This window comes from Seriola lalandi, unplaced genomic scaffold, assembly GCF_002814215.2.
Source record: "Seriola lalandi dorsalis isolate HSWRI2012SDOR001 ecotype SW California unplaced genomic scaffold, Sedor1 jcf7180002053753, whole genome shotgun sequence".
Classification (NCBI taxonomy): Eukaryota; Metazoa; Chordata; class Actinopteri; order Carangiformes; family Carangidae; genus Seriola; species Seriola lalandi.
Window position 1 is genome coordinate 173,031 of NW_019524306.1, and position 18,089 is coordinate 191,119.

At 38.1% G+C, this 18,089-nt stretch overlaps 2 protein-coding genes across 3 annotated transcripts; one reads left to right on the forward strand and one right to left on the reverse strand.

The window, feature by feature from the left end:
* The first annotated feature begins 3,894 nt into the window (after positions 1-3,894).
* Positions 3,895-8,259, forward strand: LOC111651729 (uncharacterized). Its single transcript, XM_023401754.2, has 3 exons — positions 3,895-4,254; positions 5,681-5,800; positions 7,265-8,259. The coding sequence occupies exons 1-3, from the start codon at positions 4,203-4,205 to the stop codon at positions 7,474-7,476; spliced, it is 384 nt and encodes a 127-aa protein (XP_023257522.1). The 5' UTR covers positions 3,895-4,202; the 3' UTR covers positions 7,477-8,259.
* On the reverse strand, positions 8,258-15,573 carry clic1 (CLIC family member 1). 2 transcript variants are annotated; one of them, XM_023401751.2, is made up of 7 exons: positions 15,432-15,573; positions 15,097-15,162; positions 13,386-13,495; positions 12,863-12,988; positions 12,308-12,414; positions 11,616-11,797; positions 8,258-11,441 (listed from the first exon to the last, which is right to left on the reverse strand). In XM_023401751.2, the coding sequence occupies exons 1-7, from the start codon at positions 15,507-15,509 to the stop codon at positions 11,280-11,282; spliced, it is 831 nt and encodes a 276-aa protein (XP_023257519.1). In that variant the 5' UTR covers positions 15,510-15,573; the 3' UTR covers positions 8,258-11,279. The 2 variants fall into 2 exon arrangements, with proteins under 2 accessions (XP_023257519.1, XP_023257520.1); XM_023401752.2 differs by having other exon boundaries at positions 15,427-15,569.
* Positions 15,574-18,089: the final 2,516 nt, after the last annotated feature.

The window sequence follows — 18,089 nt, forward strand, 5'->3', positions numbered from 1 at the left end:
AGCTGCAATTGTAAAATGTTGCTTACAGATTGTTGCATGAATAATATAAAGATCCCTTTATATAATATATAAAACATAACAGTCACAACAGAGACAATTTTCTCTGCGTAGTTACCACTTTTACTTTTGATAGTGTAAGCGCATTTTTCTAAAATGAATAAATAAATCAAATGAAAAGAATTTCTCTGATAAACTGATGGACATTTTCAGTGCATGGCTTTTACTTGAGTATTGCACTAGTACTTTTTTTTTTTCCAGTAAAGGATTTGAATAATTCCTGTATGACTGGTTGTATCATCCTCCATGTGCATGAGAAAATTTAAAAGGTAATCAGATACAACTCAAACAAATTGGTGGTAGAGCCGTAAACAACAACCAGTTGTATAAAGTTCAAATTTGGCGCAGGTCATGCTTTTATTTTTTAAAAGCATAATAATCTCACTTCCTGTCTTCTTCGTGTGTTTATTGGTAGTTTGACACAGCTGCTCTCCCACCATTTCATCCCACCCCCCATCCCCCACACGTCCTGTCCGGATTCAATCAACGTTGATTGGAGTTATCACAGCCACTGTTGTATTGGCTTTCAACATTGGTTAATGCTAGCTTTACCTATGATACAAAATCAATCAATACAAAATCACTAACGTTTTTAAAACATTAGCTGTTGAAGGTGAGAGGAGAGCATCAGTATCTCTAAGTATAATTAAATAACTTGGTTGGGCTTGACTGCAAACCTTTTTAAGCAAATCAAACACAGTATTGTCCCGAATTAGACTTTTTATGGACCTTATAGTGTGAAGTAACAAACAAACATCAAAAAGTGTGTAAGACACACCTGGCCTTGTGGCCACAAATGGGGCTGGTTTCATTATAATTAAATGTTAACCCTTAAGCTAATGTTAATGCTAACTTTTAGTCTGATTTTTAAGGTGACAGTGACTGTCACAGTAGCAGTAACAACATTTTTAGGTCACTCAACTTGATTAGACAAAGTTATCCTCTTACACTAACTTTAAACAGCATTAAAATTAAACGTAGCTTATTAATAGTTGACTTTTAAGCACTAAGGAGGCTGGTTTAATGTTAGTGCACATATGATTTATAACCGTATAACTGCCAATTTGGGGCCTTTTGATGGGAAACTGTTAATGTTGATGACTTCATGACGAGAAAACATAACATTTTTAAGTCACTCAGAGTAAGAAAGACCAGTTTAATTTAACATTATAGCTTACTGTTGCAAAATAAGTTTACTGCTGGGCAATGTCAGGGATACTTTTGCCATATGCAAGCCTACTCTGACACCCTTTCCTTGTATTAAGACAATGAATTAGTGTCGATTGTAGTTTTTCTATTAGGTTTCCTAGGATTAAGGGCACTTATTTCATATTCTCCCTGGTAATCCTGATATATTGTTTATGAAAGGTCATGAGACTAATTTGGCAGCCCTTCTTCTCTGCTTGCATCTGCCTTTTAAACATAAACTTGGACTGTCTGCAGTGAATCAAAGAAGTCAATATTCTTCTCACCTCTCCCGCAGTGGCCTATATAAATAGCTGCATTAACCTTATCAGGTTCACGGTTGATTTATTTTGCCTATATAAACAGTTTCAGGCTTGTCACATTTACTTGCCTTACTCCTCGCCTTCTGTTCAAAGTCATGATAGATTAAGGCCTATATGCTGTGTTACTGAGCCATCGTTGTTGTCTGTTTTTGTCTGCGTGACATGACAAAAAATAATCTGGCTTTTCCTGAAATGTGGGTCAAATGATGTTGGACACTGTTGAGATTGTTGGATAAGCAGGCCGCCTCATCAGACATCAGAGGGAAAGCTCTGTTGTATATATATCCTTTGAAACAGCAGTATTGTAAATTGTTAATACTGCAGTATTACTGATCAGACTTTTTTTTTTTTTTTGCAGGACTTTGGCAAAGTGATATTTGCGGATTTGGACAGCAGTGATGTAAACATGCATAAACATATCCTAGGTAACAGATGGCTGTGAGCATGTGTATATAAATATGTGCACACTTGAGTTTGTGTGACTACTTTTTGACTCACGTAGTGGGACAATATTCCCTTCTACTGACTGGGTTGGGTAACTGCAGCCAAGGTTGTTCATCAGCAACAGAGAGTCAGAGACGCAGGGGCAACACAGAGACAAAATAAAACAGAAAGGCAAAATACCTCTGTGCATATCTGTAAACAGACATTGATGTAAAAGCAATGGGAGATGTGGAGGGATAGAGGGTTGGGGGGTGGAGGGGGGTGGAGGGGGGTGGAGGATGGGAGGTAGAGGGCACAGACAGGATTAAAGAACACCATCTGTCCACTGAGATACTTCAGCCAACACACAAAACATCCCTGTCAAATACAGCTTCAGTGGGTTTACAACCACACTGCATTCAAACTGTCTCCCCAAGAATCAAAATGTCATAAAACTTTGGTCCTCACCGCCCATCCATCCAGTTCCAAGTGGCATGGACGAGGTTTATTTACCGACAACAGATTCCTTGAAGAATATAATACAAAAAAATCTGTAAACAGCCGTCTGGGAGTAAAAGGACAGATGTACGAATCAGAAGTGTGTAGCCTATAACCTCACAACCTCAATGCAATCACTGCACATTTACAACACAGCAGCTGACTCTGATGCTTTCTCTGTTTCACACCAAACTCCATTCAAAAAATGTCTTGCTTTATCAACAAACACTCAGACTTCAGACAGGGTGTCAAGTCATAAAAGCTAAATGATATTCATGACCTTTTCAAAGCCTGCTGGTCATTTTGGCACACAACATATCATCCCGATTAACAAAACTAACATTTACAAAACCAACATTTACTCTGAAATCTCTGTCAACCATTCTAGGTTGATTTTTGAGGGGCTTTTGTCTGTGTGCTGTGTCATTAATTAACAGGTAAACAGCTTATTCGGTCTGAGCCCGCTTGGCTCACTCCATCACAAGACTGCTGTCAGCAGACTCTCCTGCGTGCTGGCCTCACGTCTCCTATTACGCCCTAAAGGATAATTCAGTTAAAGTGGCTCGCTCTCCAACTCACTGGCTCTCTATCTCTGACATGCTGACTTTCTCCCTATCTGTTTCTTTCTCTGCTGACTGTTTCTACACCCTGCAGACTTTATTGGTTTCTGTTTTTTTCTGACTTTCTGCCTTTTGTCTTAGCTGCTGTCTCACATATACAAATAATCAGTCTTATTCTGATTCAAATAAAGGATATTATTTGGTCCTGTACAATTGACAACAAGAGTGCAGCCAGAGTTGTGGAAATACTGAAGTAATAAGTACCAGCATCAACCAAACTCTGTGGAATTATCTGAATATTTAAAAAGAAAATCACAAGATTTAACATTTTATCCATTAATTTGACAGTTAAATCTTTATCTCTCTGCATCACGGTCTAAACAATGCACTGCGTTAGTATTTTCAAGTGATTTTCTCAGTCTGTCTGAACATGGTAATGTAAATAAAGTTAAATTGCTATGAATAAAACATATCAGAATCTGCCTTATTTTTGGAATTGTAGAGTATTACTGAGGACAAGTCAAAATCGTATGTAAGTACAGTACTTGAGTGAGTGCACTTGGCCGCACTACTTCGTTGCTCACTTCCCTTTAAATACCGAAAGTACGAGTGTCCTTGTTTGTTCATTTAACTAATGAACCGCTGAGTAAAACTGAGAAAGATACTGTTGTGTCAAAAGTACCTGAGCTTGATATAAAAACACATGCCATAATTTGCATCTTTGAGCCGAGTTTATCCATGTCAGCTGATCTTAATTACCTCTCCAGATTAAATTTAAAGTTTAAGGGAGGAGACACTGATGGTCCGAGTAACGTGGGTATTCAAATCAGGCCTACGGCAAAAGAGCAAAGCCAAGAGTGACAGAAAAGGAAAAACTCAGGGCTGATTACTACATTTGAAGAGGTGCCACTTTATCAGCCTCACATACTACAGTGCAGGAACAGACAGAGGGAAAAATCAGTAAGAGACTGAGAGTTCAGGTTTGGACTTCAAAGACTAAGAGAAATGTAATGTAGGAATGAGTTGGGGGACGTAACAGATCAACGCACAGCAATTAGTTCAATGAGAGGCTTGTAACATCCCAGGACAGGATTTTTTTTGGTACCACCCAGTTTGAAGACCTGACAATCTTTGCAGACTTCTCACTGGAAGCATCATGCCTCGTTTACAGCTTCTGGTTGTATTCCTGTGTTGTCTTCCCTTGGCAGGTATGTTTAATGGGTAAAATGATTCCTTAAATCAGCCTGTAAGGAAAAGCTGATTTATTGTAAAATGTGTTTTCAGTAACAAATAGTAGTTTCACATTTTACAATATCATGCTCATATGAACACTGAAACATTTTTTTCTTGCTTTAAACATTCTTTCTGTTCATACTTGACATTAGAGATCGCCTCCCAACACCTTTACGATGTATAAGATGAGGGACATAAAACTTAAAAACGAAGCTTCAGGCTTCAGTCGTGTGATTTAAACAAACCCAGCTGAGTATCTCTAAGAGTTGTGGTCATTTTAGTACAAAATGAATGTAATGTTCTGTCCAAAGCAGCTCATCTGTCTGAGGAAACACAAGATCTTACACTAAAAAGGATTAGCCGTTAGCTGATTTACTCCAACTGCTTCAGATAAACTTAATGAATCAAATAAATCTTTGCACAAAATGAGGACTGTGGATTTTGTCCCCAATTGAGGATTGTTAGGAAGGAATCCCTCCACACCCAGCGTGAACAGCAGGAAGGTTTCAGTATTCATATGGGCACCTGACTATTGTTTTAAGACATACTTGAGAAATTGCGAGGCTATCCTTTAATCAATGAAGTTGAATTATTATTTCTGTCATTTTTAAGACTGTTTGATTGATTGTAAAACATGTTTTAGTGACATGCCCTTCTTAAGGAAAATATGGCTCCTGTATAAGAGATACATTTTGTGATCCAATCCAGATATTGTGGGTATTATTCAGTTTTTTTCACTTTCATTTAAGTCCCCAGATTTATCATTCACTAACAGCCTATAAACATTTAATAAATAGTTTATAACAATCTGTAATGTAGTAGTAAGCAGCTATAAGTGTGTATGACTGTACCTGTCAACCAGAATAACTTCTCCTGTAGACACCCATCAGTGGATGCTGGTGTGCGAACAGATAAAATAAAGTAAAATATATTATAATATAATAATGTAAACGTAAAATGTGTAATGAACATTGTTAAATGTTAATATACTTTTAATAAATGCTAAATAGGAACTTAAAATAAAGTGAAACCTGTTCATTTTTATGAACTATGTGGATTTAGGACACCTACAGTAAAAAAAAGAACTGTAGTGAAGTATCAATCAAGTCAAAACGAACAATAACCCAGTTTTCTCCAGTAATTCCCTACAAACTTCTGACCTGTTTGGCCAGTAGCCTAATTACACTGTTTGTCCAGCAGGAGGCGCTGACACGTTTATTTTTCAACTGTAAAACGCACTGCTCAGCTGGCCTGCATGTCTTCTTCAAGCCAAGTTAAAGGATCCTCATCTAAAATACTTGTGTTATGTTATAAATAAATTGGTATCAGCTCCAAAAATCTGAAATTTATTAACATTTACTCGAAATAAATTATTTAACATTTTTCCATTGTTTCCTTCAGCCTGTTTGCACTGTTACACCTGTCTGTTCCCCGCCATCTCTCCTCTGGACTGCTTCAAGTTTCCCCAGGAGTGTCCTGCCGGGCAGCGCTGCCTGTCTAGTACTGCAACAGGAAGGCGGGGTAAAATCTGTGTGTGTGTGTGTGTGTGTGAGTTTATTTCTGTGTCTGTAGATGAGATTATTTTCTGAGAATCGAGGGCATGATGGTCACAAATTGGCAGACAAAGCCTCACTGTGCAGAACATTGTCTAGGAACAGATGCAAGGAATGTACAGTCTGAATGTATTAAGCCAGTTTTGTGTTGTTCGGCAGTCGAAACAGTGGCTTTGGCTTGAAAATGCTCAATTTCTTCTTTAATATAAGTGTGTTGACACCCAAACACAAAGACCTGAGTAGAAGCTGTAAACCTTTTTGTAACTACAGTTCCCACACTGTTCACCCAGTACAGGCCAAACGCTCTTAAACCAACTGTGCAACCTTGAAAATAAGAAATTACACATTATTCCTCTCACAAATTAAGTTGTATTCATCAGGAATAAATTGTCTTACTTGCTCTGACCAGTAGCTTATGGTGGCTAATATTAGCCAATGTTAGCAAACTTATGGTAAACCAGTAGTATATATAAATATATATGTATATTTGTTGACTCTATTACTTTACTTTTTGATTGTGCTACTGTTACACTGCATTTTAGCATGTCAGCAACTCGGTGTGTTTATTTCTTGTGATAATATTTTATCTCTGACATGATAAAAAGTAAATAGCACAGGTGCAACACAAACTGTGTTTCCATCCAAATGTACGTAGCACAAATTATTATTAATTTTATCAGAAAATACCAGTGTTGTCCAGATAACTCAGTAACCATATTTCCTGGAACAGAACAATATCATTAATCAAAGACTGCACTGTATAATCTTTGATTGCTGCTGCTCAGGACACTACAATAAAACAACCCTAAAATATGTGATTGTTTCCGCAGAGCCCTCTCTTGGGTTTAATCCTTTCATGACTCTACATGTGTGAAAACAAAACGAGACAAAAGAATGACTCAACAGCTCAGCATCATTTCCCATCAGGCCAGCTGTCAGCTCACTAATGCCAGTGATGCCATCAAATTATCTCTAAAAATAACTCTCTGGCGTCCGTGGGTGGGGCGAAACAGTCACTGTGTCTCATCAGAGGGTAAAGCCCCTTTTCCACATGCACGATATCTCATAACCAATCAGGACGTTTTCAGTGTGAGCATCATGTGGATGAGGAGTCAGGAAGAGCAGGAACAGTCACAGGAAAATTAATGTTATGTGATGTAATGTTTGTTTTATGCAAGTACCAGTTTGCAGAGTTACACTTTGAATAAGGTGTGCTTTCAAATTCTCACCTCCAACACCTGAGCCAGAAATAAATAAATAAAGTTAAATTAAGGTGCTCTGTTTCCAGATATGCAGCATTACATGGATAAATGGATTATCCATGCCTATGACAAACAAGAGAAAATATTTCTTATATTTTTTCTGTGTTTTTTCACCTGCCCATCACTGCATGGACCAAAGCAAAACTCTTCTCCTTTCTCTGCTCTTGTAGGCGCTCTACAAGTGACGATGTTCGAGAAGAGCTGCGCCGTGGCCGCGCAGTGCGGGGTGAGCGGACAGAAATACGCCTCAGGCCTCTATTTTAACTACACCAACGTCTGCTGTGATACCGACCTGTGCAACGGGGCTGTGTCTGTTGCTGCCCTCAGCTGGGGAGGAGTAGCTCTGTCCCTGCTGCCTGCACTCGCTCTGCTGCTGGCCTGAAGCTGAGGCCATGCTCAACAACAAATGTAGAGGATGTAAGTGACCTGGGAGAGATGATCTGCAAAAAGATGTATAAAAACATACACTCGCAGGCACATGGGCAAAATTCCTGTTTTTAAAAAGAATTAACAGTGAGCTTGTCTCTTGTTCCCAACCTTTATGACTCAAAGTACAGCAATGTCTAACCCTCATGACAGGAGGTGTGAGCAGCTCAACTGCAGAGTGATTTTTTTTCTTCTTAGATTGTTTCACCTGAAGACATTTTTGAGGCAAAATTATATTATATAAAAGTCTGACTTGTGCTATTCTTTTCTTTGACCCTTCATATCACTGACCCTGAGGTTGGGAACCATTGACAAGTGAAAAAAAAGGAAAAATAAAAAAAGAAAGTTAAAAGAAAAATAAAATGAAAATGCCAAACACACTTAAATACAGCCAGTAAAAAAGAAAACTGCAGACTAATAGAAACATGAAAGTAGGCCTATGTTCTTATATCAGTTTATCATTAATGAAAATACTATAGTGATGCTATTAAAACTTTAACAGACTACTTTGAAGAGATGCCTTCTCAGTGTTATTCGTCTCATTTTTGCTCTATATTCATTAGATGTGTGATTTTTTAGTTAAGTTACTGTACTTGACAACAGAGAGATTTCTAATGTACTGCTTGTATTAAACTAGACATTTTGTTGTTTGCACCATTGTTGACACTTATTTGTTTGGCCATCTGAATGTTATTACCCTCCAACAAGATTCAAAAATAAAAACACATCAGTCACTGTTTGATTTGTTATCAAGGTATTTTATTGGGACATTAATAAATGTGTCTTTGTAAGAGCTTTTAAGTATAAAATACATTTCTGCTGTGCTATTAGTTTGATTGTCTTCAATGTTCAATCTATTGGTTTAGTGTCCACATCACTCTTTAGATCCTGTGGACTTTTAAGTGCAACTGATTCAGACTACATCGCGAACAGCTTGAAAAAAAAAAAATTAAAATGCTAAAATATTTGGAGAGAAATGCATAGCGGCAGGAAACCAAGAGAAAAGCACAATATAGGTCCCGTAACAATCAAAAACAATATGACATGAAGATAAAAAAAAACAAAACAAGAGTTAAAACAAAAAGTGAAAAACAAACTAATGAAAGTAATTTTAAATGAATGTAACAAGTTAAATGGTCCCTGAAATTGTATCAAGTCCTACTGTAAGAAGTGAAAAACTCTTTAACTTGGAGAGAAGAAATACTATCAACAATGAAATTATTCAGACACGATCCCTTTAAAAATTGGTCCATTTTAGAAAATAGATGAAATCCACAACAATTCAGTCAAGTAAAATATATCATCCCTTTGATCAACACTCGCATTACACCTAGCAATTCGTCAAGGAAGGGTTCATTTGTGTGATTAAACTTGTGTAGAAAAATAACCAACTGTGCTCACACCTGGTGTCTAATTCTTATCTCAGTTTATCATTATGAAAATACTATAGTGATGCTATTAAAACTTTGACACACTACTTTGAATAGATGCCTGATGTTTAATATAATCAAAGTCTGTGCACAAGATTGACTTTTTAATCAGTTTAAATTGCACTTAGGTTTCATTTCTTTTATGAGCGTCACAGTCATCTGAGATCCAGAACATTAAGAGGCTAATAACAAAGGTGTTTGAATAAATTAAGCCTTAATTGCAAACTGCCTCTATAAATGTTAATTTGCATAGTGCCTTGCAGTTAATAATATCTTCTACACAAGCTGCTACTGCAGTCAGATCCAGTTCTTCCCAGTTAATGAATTTCAAGTGACTTTTACAGGAATTTGAGATGAGTAAACTTCAAACAGCGGATTAATCCAAATGGCAACACATGACAGTGAAATATCAGCCTGTCAGCACTAAGTATACAAAGTCTTTTTCTTACTGTCAACAAATCCAATGAAAATAATACTGACAGGAATATTAATAGTTGGTCATAAAATTTTGGCCTAATGATGGCGCTAGTTGAAATGATAGAAGTTGGAGGACTTGTTTTCAGCAGCATGGCTGAGAACACTGGGCGACATGCTCCTCCTATGAACTAGAGAGTCCTAATTACTAATTATCATTAGCAAAGAGAGGCACACGCAACATTCAGGTATCCTCTCATACCTCCAGTGCTTGGATCAAGTAGCATCAGATTAAGTGGCTACAGGTGTTTCAGTGTCAGATCTATGACCCATTTTTAAAGATTTGTCTCAAATAGATGATTTTGGCGCAAACAGAAACGGCATGGAAGTCAGAGATAGAGCTGCAACATCACTCCCAGATACTGTATATTCTATCGTTTATTATCATACAGTATATGATAAAGGAAACGCTTCGAATCCACACATTTTAGGAGCGAGAAACAGCAAATTTGGGCATTTTTTCTTGAAAACTGATCAATTAATTGCCTAATTGTTGCATCTCTACACAGAAAATATAAAGACTCTTCATGGGATTGCCAATAAGGAAAATATAGAATGCCAGCCTTATCTTTCAATAAATAACGGCCTACAATATAAAGCTACCGATGCTACTTTAATTTTAAACATTGTGCATGTTTACATTAAAGTTTTTTTTTCCCCCTCAAAACAAAACACCCTCCTCCTCTTCATCCACAGCAACTTCAATACGCTGACAACCTGATCTCCCTCTTCTTCTCATACACGACGCCAGGCAGAGTAAAATCAATTGCTGGCAACAGGCCCTAACAGCGGATCACAAACAAGCTCAGTAATCTTGAATAATCCTTCACGCCTGCTGTGGGAGCAGAGAAAGAGGAAGCCCGAGTCTATTGAAACTGTTTCCTGTCTCTGTAACTGTTTTCAGTTCTGCCTCCCTAATGCAAGACCCGCCCGCTCTGCACCCCATTCCTCCCTGAGATGCAGCCATGAAGAATAAAAAGCTGTTATGTTTAAATTGAAGTTGGCTTATATAAAATAAAATCTTGGGATCCTTTACTGTACAAGGCCTCGTTCCCTCAATAATGAAACAATATACTGAATGTGAAGCATCTGTGATTACAGACACACCACAAAAGACACTTTGGCAGGTGAGCTGGTGAAAATGACTGAAAATAAGAATCGACTCAGCTTGTGTGAGGCTTGCAAGGTGAAAGTGAAAGTTTGATCTGGTAGGCAGCTCCGTGTCTGTTGAAATCTCCCCTCCACGATAACATTTTTTTTTTTTTTTTTTTTAAGTGAAGAATATACAATAGCCACCGTCATCAAGAAGGGAACGAGAATCATTTCCAACTTTACAGTGTGCAGGCTGTAGTTTTAAGTGTGTGAAGCTGTGCATGTGAGTGTGTGTCTGCAGGCAACATGATCAACAAGTAACCAGAAGTTGTCCAGAAAAAAGTCAGATGATATGTGGGATATGCGATATGTTTTTTTTTGTGCATGTGTTTCTGACTCCTTCCTTGTTTCCTTACTGATGTAAACTGGTCCATGAGGCGAAAACATCCCTTTTATCAGGAAAAAACTACAAATACAAATCTACTGTAGGAGAATAATTATCCATTAATAACCGTTATTAGAATGATCTAACATTATGAAACGTGATATCTTTTATAGCTGCAAGAAAACGACTATACAGATGTAAATAAAGCCTCTTGCGGCGCTCACAATCAGTTAGAACAGAGAAACAGATCGACCACTTCACTTGCAGAGTGATTGCTCGGTGTGTGCAGGTGCGTACGTGTGTTTTTTTTGTTTGTGTTTTTTTTTGCTTTTGTATGTTGTTCTGCTGGTGTATTCTGGTGTATTCATGACTGTCCTCCTACTTGAGAACTTTGGCTACGGAGGAGTAGGCGATGTGGATCTCGTCGTCGATCGGGCAGGTGGACGCAAACTCCTCCCGGGCGTACGCAGCGTTCAGGTACCTCCAGAGGTTTGTTAGATACTGAGGAATGCTGAATTGTCGGTATTTCAAACACACGACCTGGAGGGGAAAAGCACAAGGACACAATCAATAAGTCATTCAATAAGTCATTTTGACTTATGACTTATGGCATGACAAGCCTTCAGTTGATGAAATAAAAACATGGACTCTGCCTCATAATCTATTCCTCCCAGGCCCCCTCCCCGTGCTGCAGGGCTTAAAACAGAAGATTACCTTCACGATGTGGAGCTTAGGCAGCAAGTTGCAGTCAGCCAGAGTAAGCTCTTGGCCATCCAGGAAGGGGCGGGACGAGGAAGTGACCTCATCAGCGCTATTCTCGTCGATCTCATCAGGAAGTGCAGAGCCGAGGTAGTCATCCAGCTTCTTCAGAGCTTTCAGCAGACCTTTCTCTAGATCTGAACACACGTGGATACACAGAAAATATTAAAGTTCAACATGCAATCAAAGCTAAAGGGACAGTTTGTTTCTCCAAAAAGGAGAGAAAAGAGAAAACTACCATGACTTCAGACAAAGTCAATTTTTTTTTTTGGTTTAAATGGCTGAAATGACCATGAAATAAAGAAATAACCATGTAGACTAAATAAACCCACAATTTTCACCCGACCACAGTGACATTTCCAGTGAGATCACCCAGCACAAAGAGCGGCAGGTGACCTGTTTGCACTGAGGCAGAAAAGCTCAGAACATAATGTTATTAACTCGGATGCTCCCTGCTGGTTTTCTGTCCGTCAGAGAACGACAGAAGGAGCTCAGCAGCGTTTTGTTTTTATTTTTTTTACAGAAAATACCACCACGAATAAAACAAGGTTTATTAGAAATGTAGAAAAGTTTAGAGTCTAGATGAAGCAAGGATTTTATGATAATCAAGTTATATTTCTGATTTAGAGAGATTATGCCTCACTTACTTTCATTGGCCTGAGGGTTCGAATTCTTGACGTAAGCAGAGAACTTGGAGAAGACGTCCATGCCTGCTGTGTTGGACTCTGGGTTGCGAGCAGCCAGACGAGGATACCTAAACAACAGAGAGATGGATATTAATTCACACATCAATATATCATATCACATAAATTTCATATGAATTGAATGCATGAACTCTACAGAACAAAGCTTAGACCAAGAGGATGGTGGGTCACTCCTACAGGATGGCACAGAGACTCCAAGCCAAAAAATGTATTCAAATACATAAAACAAGCATCAGAGTCGGATCAAAATGTTGTGAATTTTGAATAACTTTTGTGGCTTAGAGTTAATGTGCAGGCATTACTTTTTCCATTGGCCTATAAAATATCAGAGTGTGGTGAAATATGCAAGTAAAAACATCAAATAGTTTGTTTTGTCCAATTAAGTCCAAAGATAATCATCAACCGCAAATCCTCACATGTGAAAAATGAATGAATAATTGCTGATTCAATTAATTAATTGCTTCAGTTCTGACAACAACAAAGTAAAACAGAAATTACTTTGGAGGACAGAGATTTTCCTCCAGGAACTCCTCAATCTTGTTGGTGTCAGTTTTCACCTCGCTGCCGTACAACAGGAAGGGAGGCTGAGCACCAGGAGCCAGGTCCTTCAAGATGTCAGGCTTCCTAAAGATAGACGGAAAAGGACACGGTCAGGCTAATGGGGGAGAAAAGGGGAATTAGACAAAAAAAGAAAAGGAAGCTGAGTAAAAATATCAAACTACAGGACACTACTCATGTTTGCTGCTAAATCTGCACCAAGCTTTCACTAAAATCTGTGCAAGAGTTGCTTTATATCTTTTAACACCTGTTAAATGAATGAAATGCCTCCTGTTCCTTTACTGGATGGTACATTTGGGAGCATTAAAACAGTAGGCGGACATTCCTCTGTGGTGCCAATGTAAACCGACAATACTGCCAGAGGAAAAAAAAACAAAACATCACTCTCACACACACACACACACACACACACACACACACACACACACACACACACACACACACGAAAGATGTGTGTTTTTACCTCTTCATGTCCACTGTGGTAACGTCGAAAGTGACTCCTTTCAGCCACAGCACCATGAAGAGACGCTGGGAGAAAGGACAGTTGCCGATGCTCTGACCATCGCTCCCCGCCTGGGAAACAGAAACAGAGAGAAACAGGTGAAAATGTTCTAAATGCACCAAATGTTTTTTTTATTTGTTCATGTACTTGCTTAACAGCTGGGCTGCAGCTACTTATCATTTTTGTTATCAATTATTTGATTAATCATTCTATAAAATACCTGAAAATAGTAAAAATGCCCTTTATAATTTTTCCACAGAAGGCGACACTTTAAAATGTCTTGTTTTGTCCGACCAGTAGTTCAGAAATATTCAGTTTTGTATCACGTATAAGAAAGAAAAGCATCGAATCCTCACATTTGAGAAGCTAGAAATAGTAAACATTGACATTTTTGCTTATAAAATTATTCTGTTAATCAACTAATCTATTAATTGACTAATTGAATGCAGCTCTACTGTTAAAGTTCGTCATATGTAGTGATTATTTTTCTGGCCATTGGGCGGGGACATATAAGGGGACAAGGCGGATATGTCATGTATGTTGCTGTTAATTAACAGTTTTTCAGTGGAATTTTCTCTTTTTTGTAAAAACAAAACGTTAATAAAAAAGAAATGAATTTTGAAAAAGAAGTTTTCACTCTTCAACCAAGACACACTCAGGTTACAGCTTCTCAAACGTGCAGATTCTGTGTCTTAAAACATTGTAATTTGAGTATTTTTGGTTTGGAGAGAACAAGCAATTTAAAAGACATCACACTGGGCTGTGAAAAGGGAAAATGTACTTTTTTTTTGTTGCTATTTTCTGGTCATTTCATTGACCAAACAATTGATCAATTAATGGAGGAAATAATCAGCATATTCAACCATAATGAAAATAATAGTTACTTAGAAGCAACATAAATCATTCTCACATTAAAACAGACTTTACAGGCCACTCGGGAAATGACCAAACAGCTTTAAAATGCACTGTGTGGCTGTAGGAAGCCACATTTCATATTAAGTCACTGACTCCTTACAGATTTGTCCTGTGGCCTGTGTGGCTCAACAACATGGAGTCAGGAGAAACCACAGTCCACGTGAAGATATTATTTTATTATTCTTTCATTAACCATATCAAGTGTCATTAAGTGGGCTGACTAGAAAACAGGATTTAGAGAAGTTACAACAGCATCATTCACCTCTGAGTACAAAAAACAGAAGAGGGTGGTGCACATGTTCACACAGAGGAATCATTGAAACTTGTGTAAGACCATGAGGGGAGGCAGAGAGAGACATATTGGTCATATCTGAGCATGTTTTTTGGCTCAAACTAAACGGGATTAGCCTGCCTGACCAACATACTAAATATAGATTAAAGTCGACTGACCATGATCTTAATGTGCTTTTAATTAGATTAGTCTTACTGTTGTTTATAAACCCAGTGAGTCAGCACAGGTGGTCTAAATGATAAGAAAATTATTACTCAGATATTGAATGTAATTCAAAGCGAACAAGGTGACATTATGTCTCTGGTGTATTTGCCATAGAGATATGTTATCAATATACTGATAATGGCCAGATAAAAGACCAAGAAACACTTAAATAAATCAAAGTCACATAATGTCGCAGTCCCCGCGTCACTTTTCTGGGTGTGATGGTTTTTTTTTTCCTTCTGTCATCATTCAATCGCTTACCTTCACAAAAAGTTCAACCTTGGGCTGACTTGCGTCGCTCATCTTCTCCTGCTGATGCACGAAACCCTTTTTAAGGAGGACACAGACATAAACAAGCGGTTAAAATAAAGCTAAGTGAAGCACAAAGTTGTATTTTCTGAACGAGAAACTAAACGAAGTCGAAACTCGGGCAGCCAAGCCCATCATCTTCCGCTGCAAACCCAGCTGGGCAAATCACTAATTTAACATTGTAGCGGGGGCAGAAAAGCAGCGTAAAAGTTACACAGAGCAAACCTCGGCTTCTAATAAAGCATAGAACAATAAACTGTGGATGATTTTGAGTGTGCAGACCTCACTTCAAAGTGCTGAAAGTCGTCGCCTGTTGCTGCCTGCTGGTCGCTGGTTTCTCCTCCCAGTTCTGCTGCTGTCTGCATCTACACGCTCAGCAGCGCGGCAGAGCCTCCATTTCCTGGTGCCGCGCGACCGACACAGCTCTCAGCAAATAAAGTGACGTTCAAGACCGTCAACGAGAAACAAAACCGCTTACTGGAGGAAAAAGAAGAAGAAGTAGAGAGGCCGCCAGGGGTGAGATGCAGGGTTAGAGAGGAGAGCTGTGGTCTTATATTAACATTAAACATCATTTATTTCAAAAGAGAAACCGAACTTTTAGTTAGACTGCAGTTCAGATATGAGTAGATGGAGCTGAATGTGGCCTAAAAACTTCCAGATTGAAAAGGTTATTTAGAAAAGTCATGTTGGTTTTAACAGTGGGCTACACAGGGCATGAACACACCTGTATCTTACTTTAAAATACAGCTTAAAAGCAGCTGAGACATTGAGTTTCTGTGTCCACCCCGTGTACCCAAACCTAAGTTATGAATATATAATACATTTAACCTTTCAGCATCACTTTGACCTTGGTAGTGCTACTTCAGGTGTGTTTTGGTCTGTGCCAAACTTAATCTTCACTCAACTTTGACAAATTAGACATTCTTTGAAAGCTTTAAGTCTCCTGATTCAGTCTGTGCAGAGAGGATCCCCATGTCACTGCAGCACAGAACTGGCTCAGACTTGTGGCTATGGATCAAAATGGTTTTCCATAGTAAGAGTACAACTGGCCTTATATTTATTTTTATGTGAAACCAAATATGCAGGGTAGAAAAACTGACATTTCTATCATGTCTGTGCCTCTAACTTTGGTTCAGCACCTCTTACATTCATTCTGACCTTTTGGTTGTAAAACTTGTCTCACTTTTCAAAGGTGCACTCAAACACACATTTTCCAGCATTAGTTTTACACATGAAACTCTGTACTCACAGCAGCACTATAGCTATATCTGCATAGTTGTAAGTAATTTGAATTGTTCTGTGCGTATTGCGTCTAACACCATTTACTTGTACTTGTGTGTGTCTGCCATGTACAGACTGTCTTTTACTGTTTTTACTGTGAATGTTAAATGTTGTGCCCCTACTGAAAACCATTGTCCCTCCGCCATAATTAAGACAACCAGTCAGTCAGTCAGTCAGTCAGTCAGTCAGTCAGTCAGTCAGTCAGTCAGTCAGTCAGTCAATCAATCAATTCATCTTCAAAATGAAAATATAATATGTGCAACTTTCATGCCACTAGTCAAGATGGGACAGGGTGTAACTTTTGTGATGGCAGAACTACATTTGCATTAATTTGCATAGCAAACCCGAACCATTGCTCATATACCTTCAGAAAAATGTAGGAAAGCAGGTTTGTTTGAGAGGGACTTTAAAATTGTGCCTGAAGTTCAGTATCAGGAGGAGTTTCTTATTTTGATGTTTTTGCACTGTAATGTGTTGGATGTCACAAAAGTGTGATGTGTAACTTTTTTTTATAAGCAGTCATTTTAGGTTTGTTGTGACACTTAAGTTCAGATCATAATTCTTCCAAAAGTTAAAATCTTTTTGCAGCAATGTGCATAAAATATAATAATAAAATATATACACAATAGAAACACAATAGGAAAACTGAAGACATAAACAGTGGGGCTACTTTATGCACAACACGGAATACAGTCAAAGGTTCATGAAATAAAAGCAAAGAAAAAGAAAAATATGAATAAAAAATATATTTAAATTGAATTCAAAAAATCAACACAGTTCTGAGTGGTGTGTGTTGCAGTACAGTAACTGGCCAGTAGAGGGAGGTATGGAGCTTTATATTACTTGCTGCCTTCAAAGGATAAACAAAACATGAAAAACTGTACGAAGTCTGATCCAAAAATCTGGAAAATCAATATGGAGTTATGAGGAAGGTTCTGCTCGGTTCTCCGTCCAATGAGCATGTAAAACCAACAGTCAAAGCCTTAATTCAGACACAGTGTTTTCTGCATCATGGAGCCCCACCCTGGGGTCCAGAAACAGGAGGAGTCCTTGAGGAACTTCTAGTGGCCAGTCATTTAATTCAATGTGTCTTAAAACTGGCCTCTGGAACCTTTTAAAAAGTGATTATAGGTTTAACTTTCCACTGACAAAAAAACCCAAAAATATTTCACTTAGGGGTTTGTGGTAAAACTGTTATATATTGGAAATGGATCAATTCATGAATGGTGCGGTTACATTTTCAAACAACACTACAAAGATAAAGGAAAAAAAACACAGTAATTTTCCATGTTAAAATTGTTTTGGACCCTCATAGAACAAAATGTATAGATTATGACAAAACATGTTTTGTATAAAGCTGGAGAAATCAGAAAAATTCATACATTTGATAGTCCAAAGTTAGTGCCTGATCTGGTTGAGAAGGTGGATCACTCAACCAAATAATTGTCCTTTTCATTTCAAGTCACATATCCTTTTAATTTTAAAGGGTCTAAGTCTAAATGTGGGGATTTTTTCACTTTTTCAGTCATTTAAAATCTACTTTTAAATATTTTTTGTTGAATCTTGGCTGCTAATAAATCAGAGGCCAATGCTGCACTTACTGTTCTGCCCAATATTTACAATATCAGGTTGCAGTGTCATTGTGTTGTCACTGTGCTGTTCTG

Excerpts from the sequence above, each read along its gene's own strand:
- LOC111651729 (XM_023401754.2), top strand. The coding sequence starts at position 4,203 with ATGCCTCGTTTACAGCTTCTGGTTGTATTCCTGTGTTGTCTTCCCTTG. Across the intron at positions 4,255-5,680 it reads GTGTTGTCTTCCCTTGGCAG|CCTGTTTGCACTGTTACACC; the intron begins GTATGTTTAATG and ends TGTTTCCTTCAG. Across the intron at positions 5,801-7,264 it reads TACTGCAACAGGAAGGCGGG|GCGCTCTACAAGTGACGATG; the intron begins GTAAAATCTGTG and ends CTGCTCTTGTAG.
- clic1 (XM_023401751.2), bottom strand. The coding sequence starts at position 15,509 with ATGCAGACAGCAGCAGAACTGGGAGGAGAAACCAGCGACCAGCAGGCA. Across the intron at positions 12,989-13,385 it reads ACCACAGTGGACATGAAGAG|GAAGCCTGACATCTTGAAGG; the intron begins GTAAAAACACAC and ends GTCTATCTTTAG. Across the intron at positions 11,798-12,307 it reads GAACCCTCAGGCCAATGAAA|ATCTAGAGAAAGGTCTGCTG; the intron begins GTAAGTGAGGCA and ends ACGTGTGTTCAG.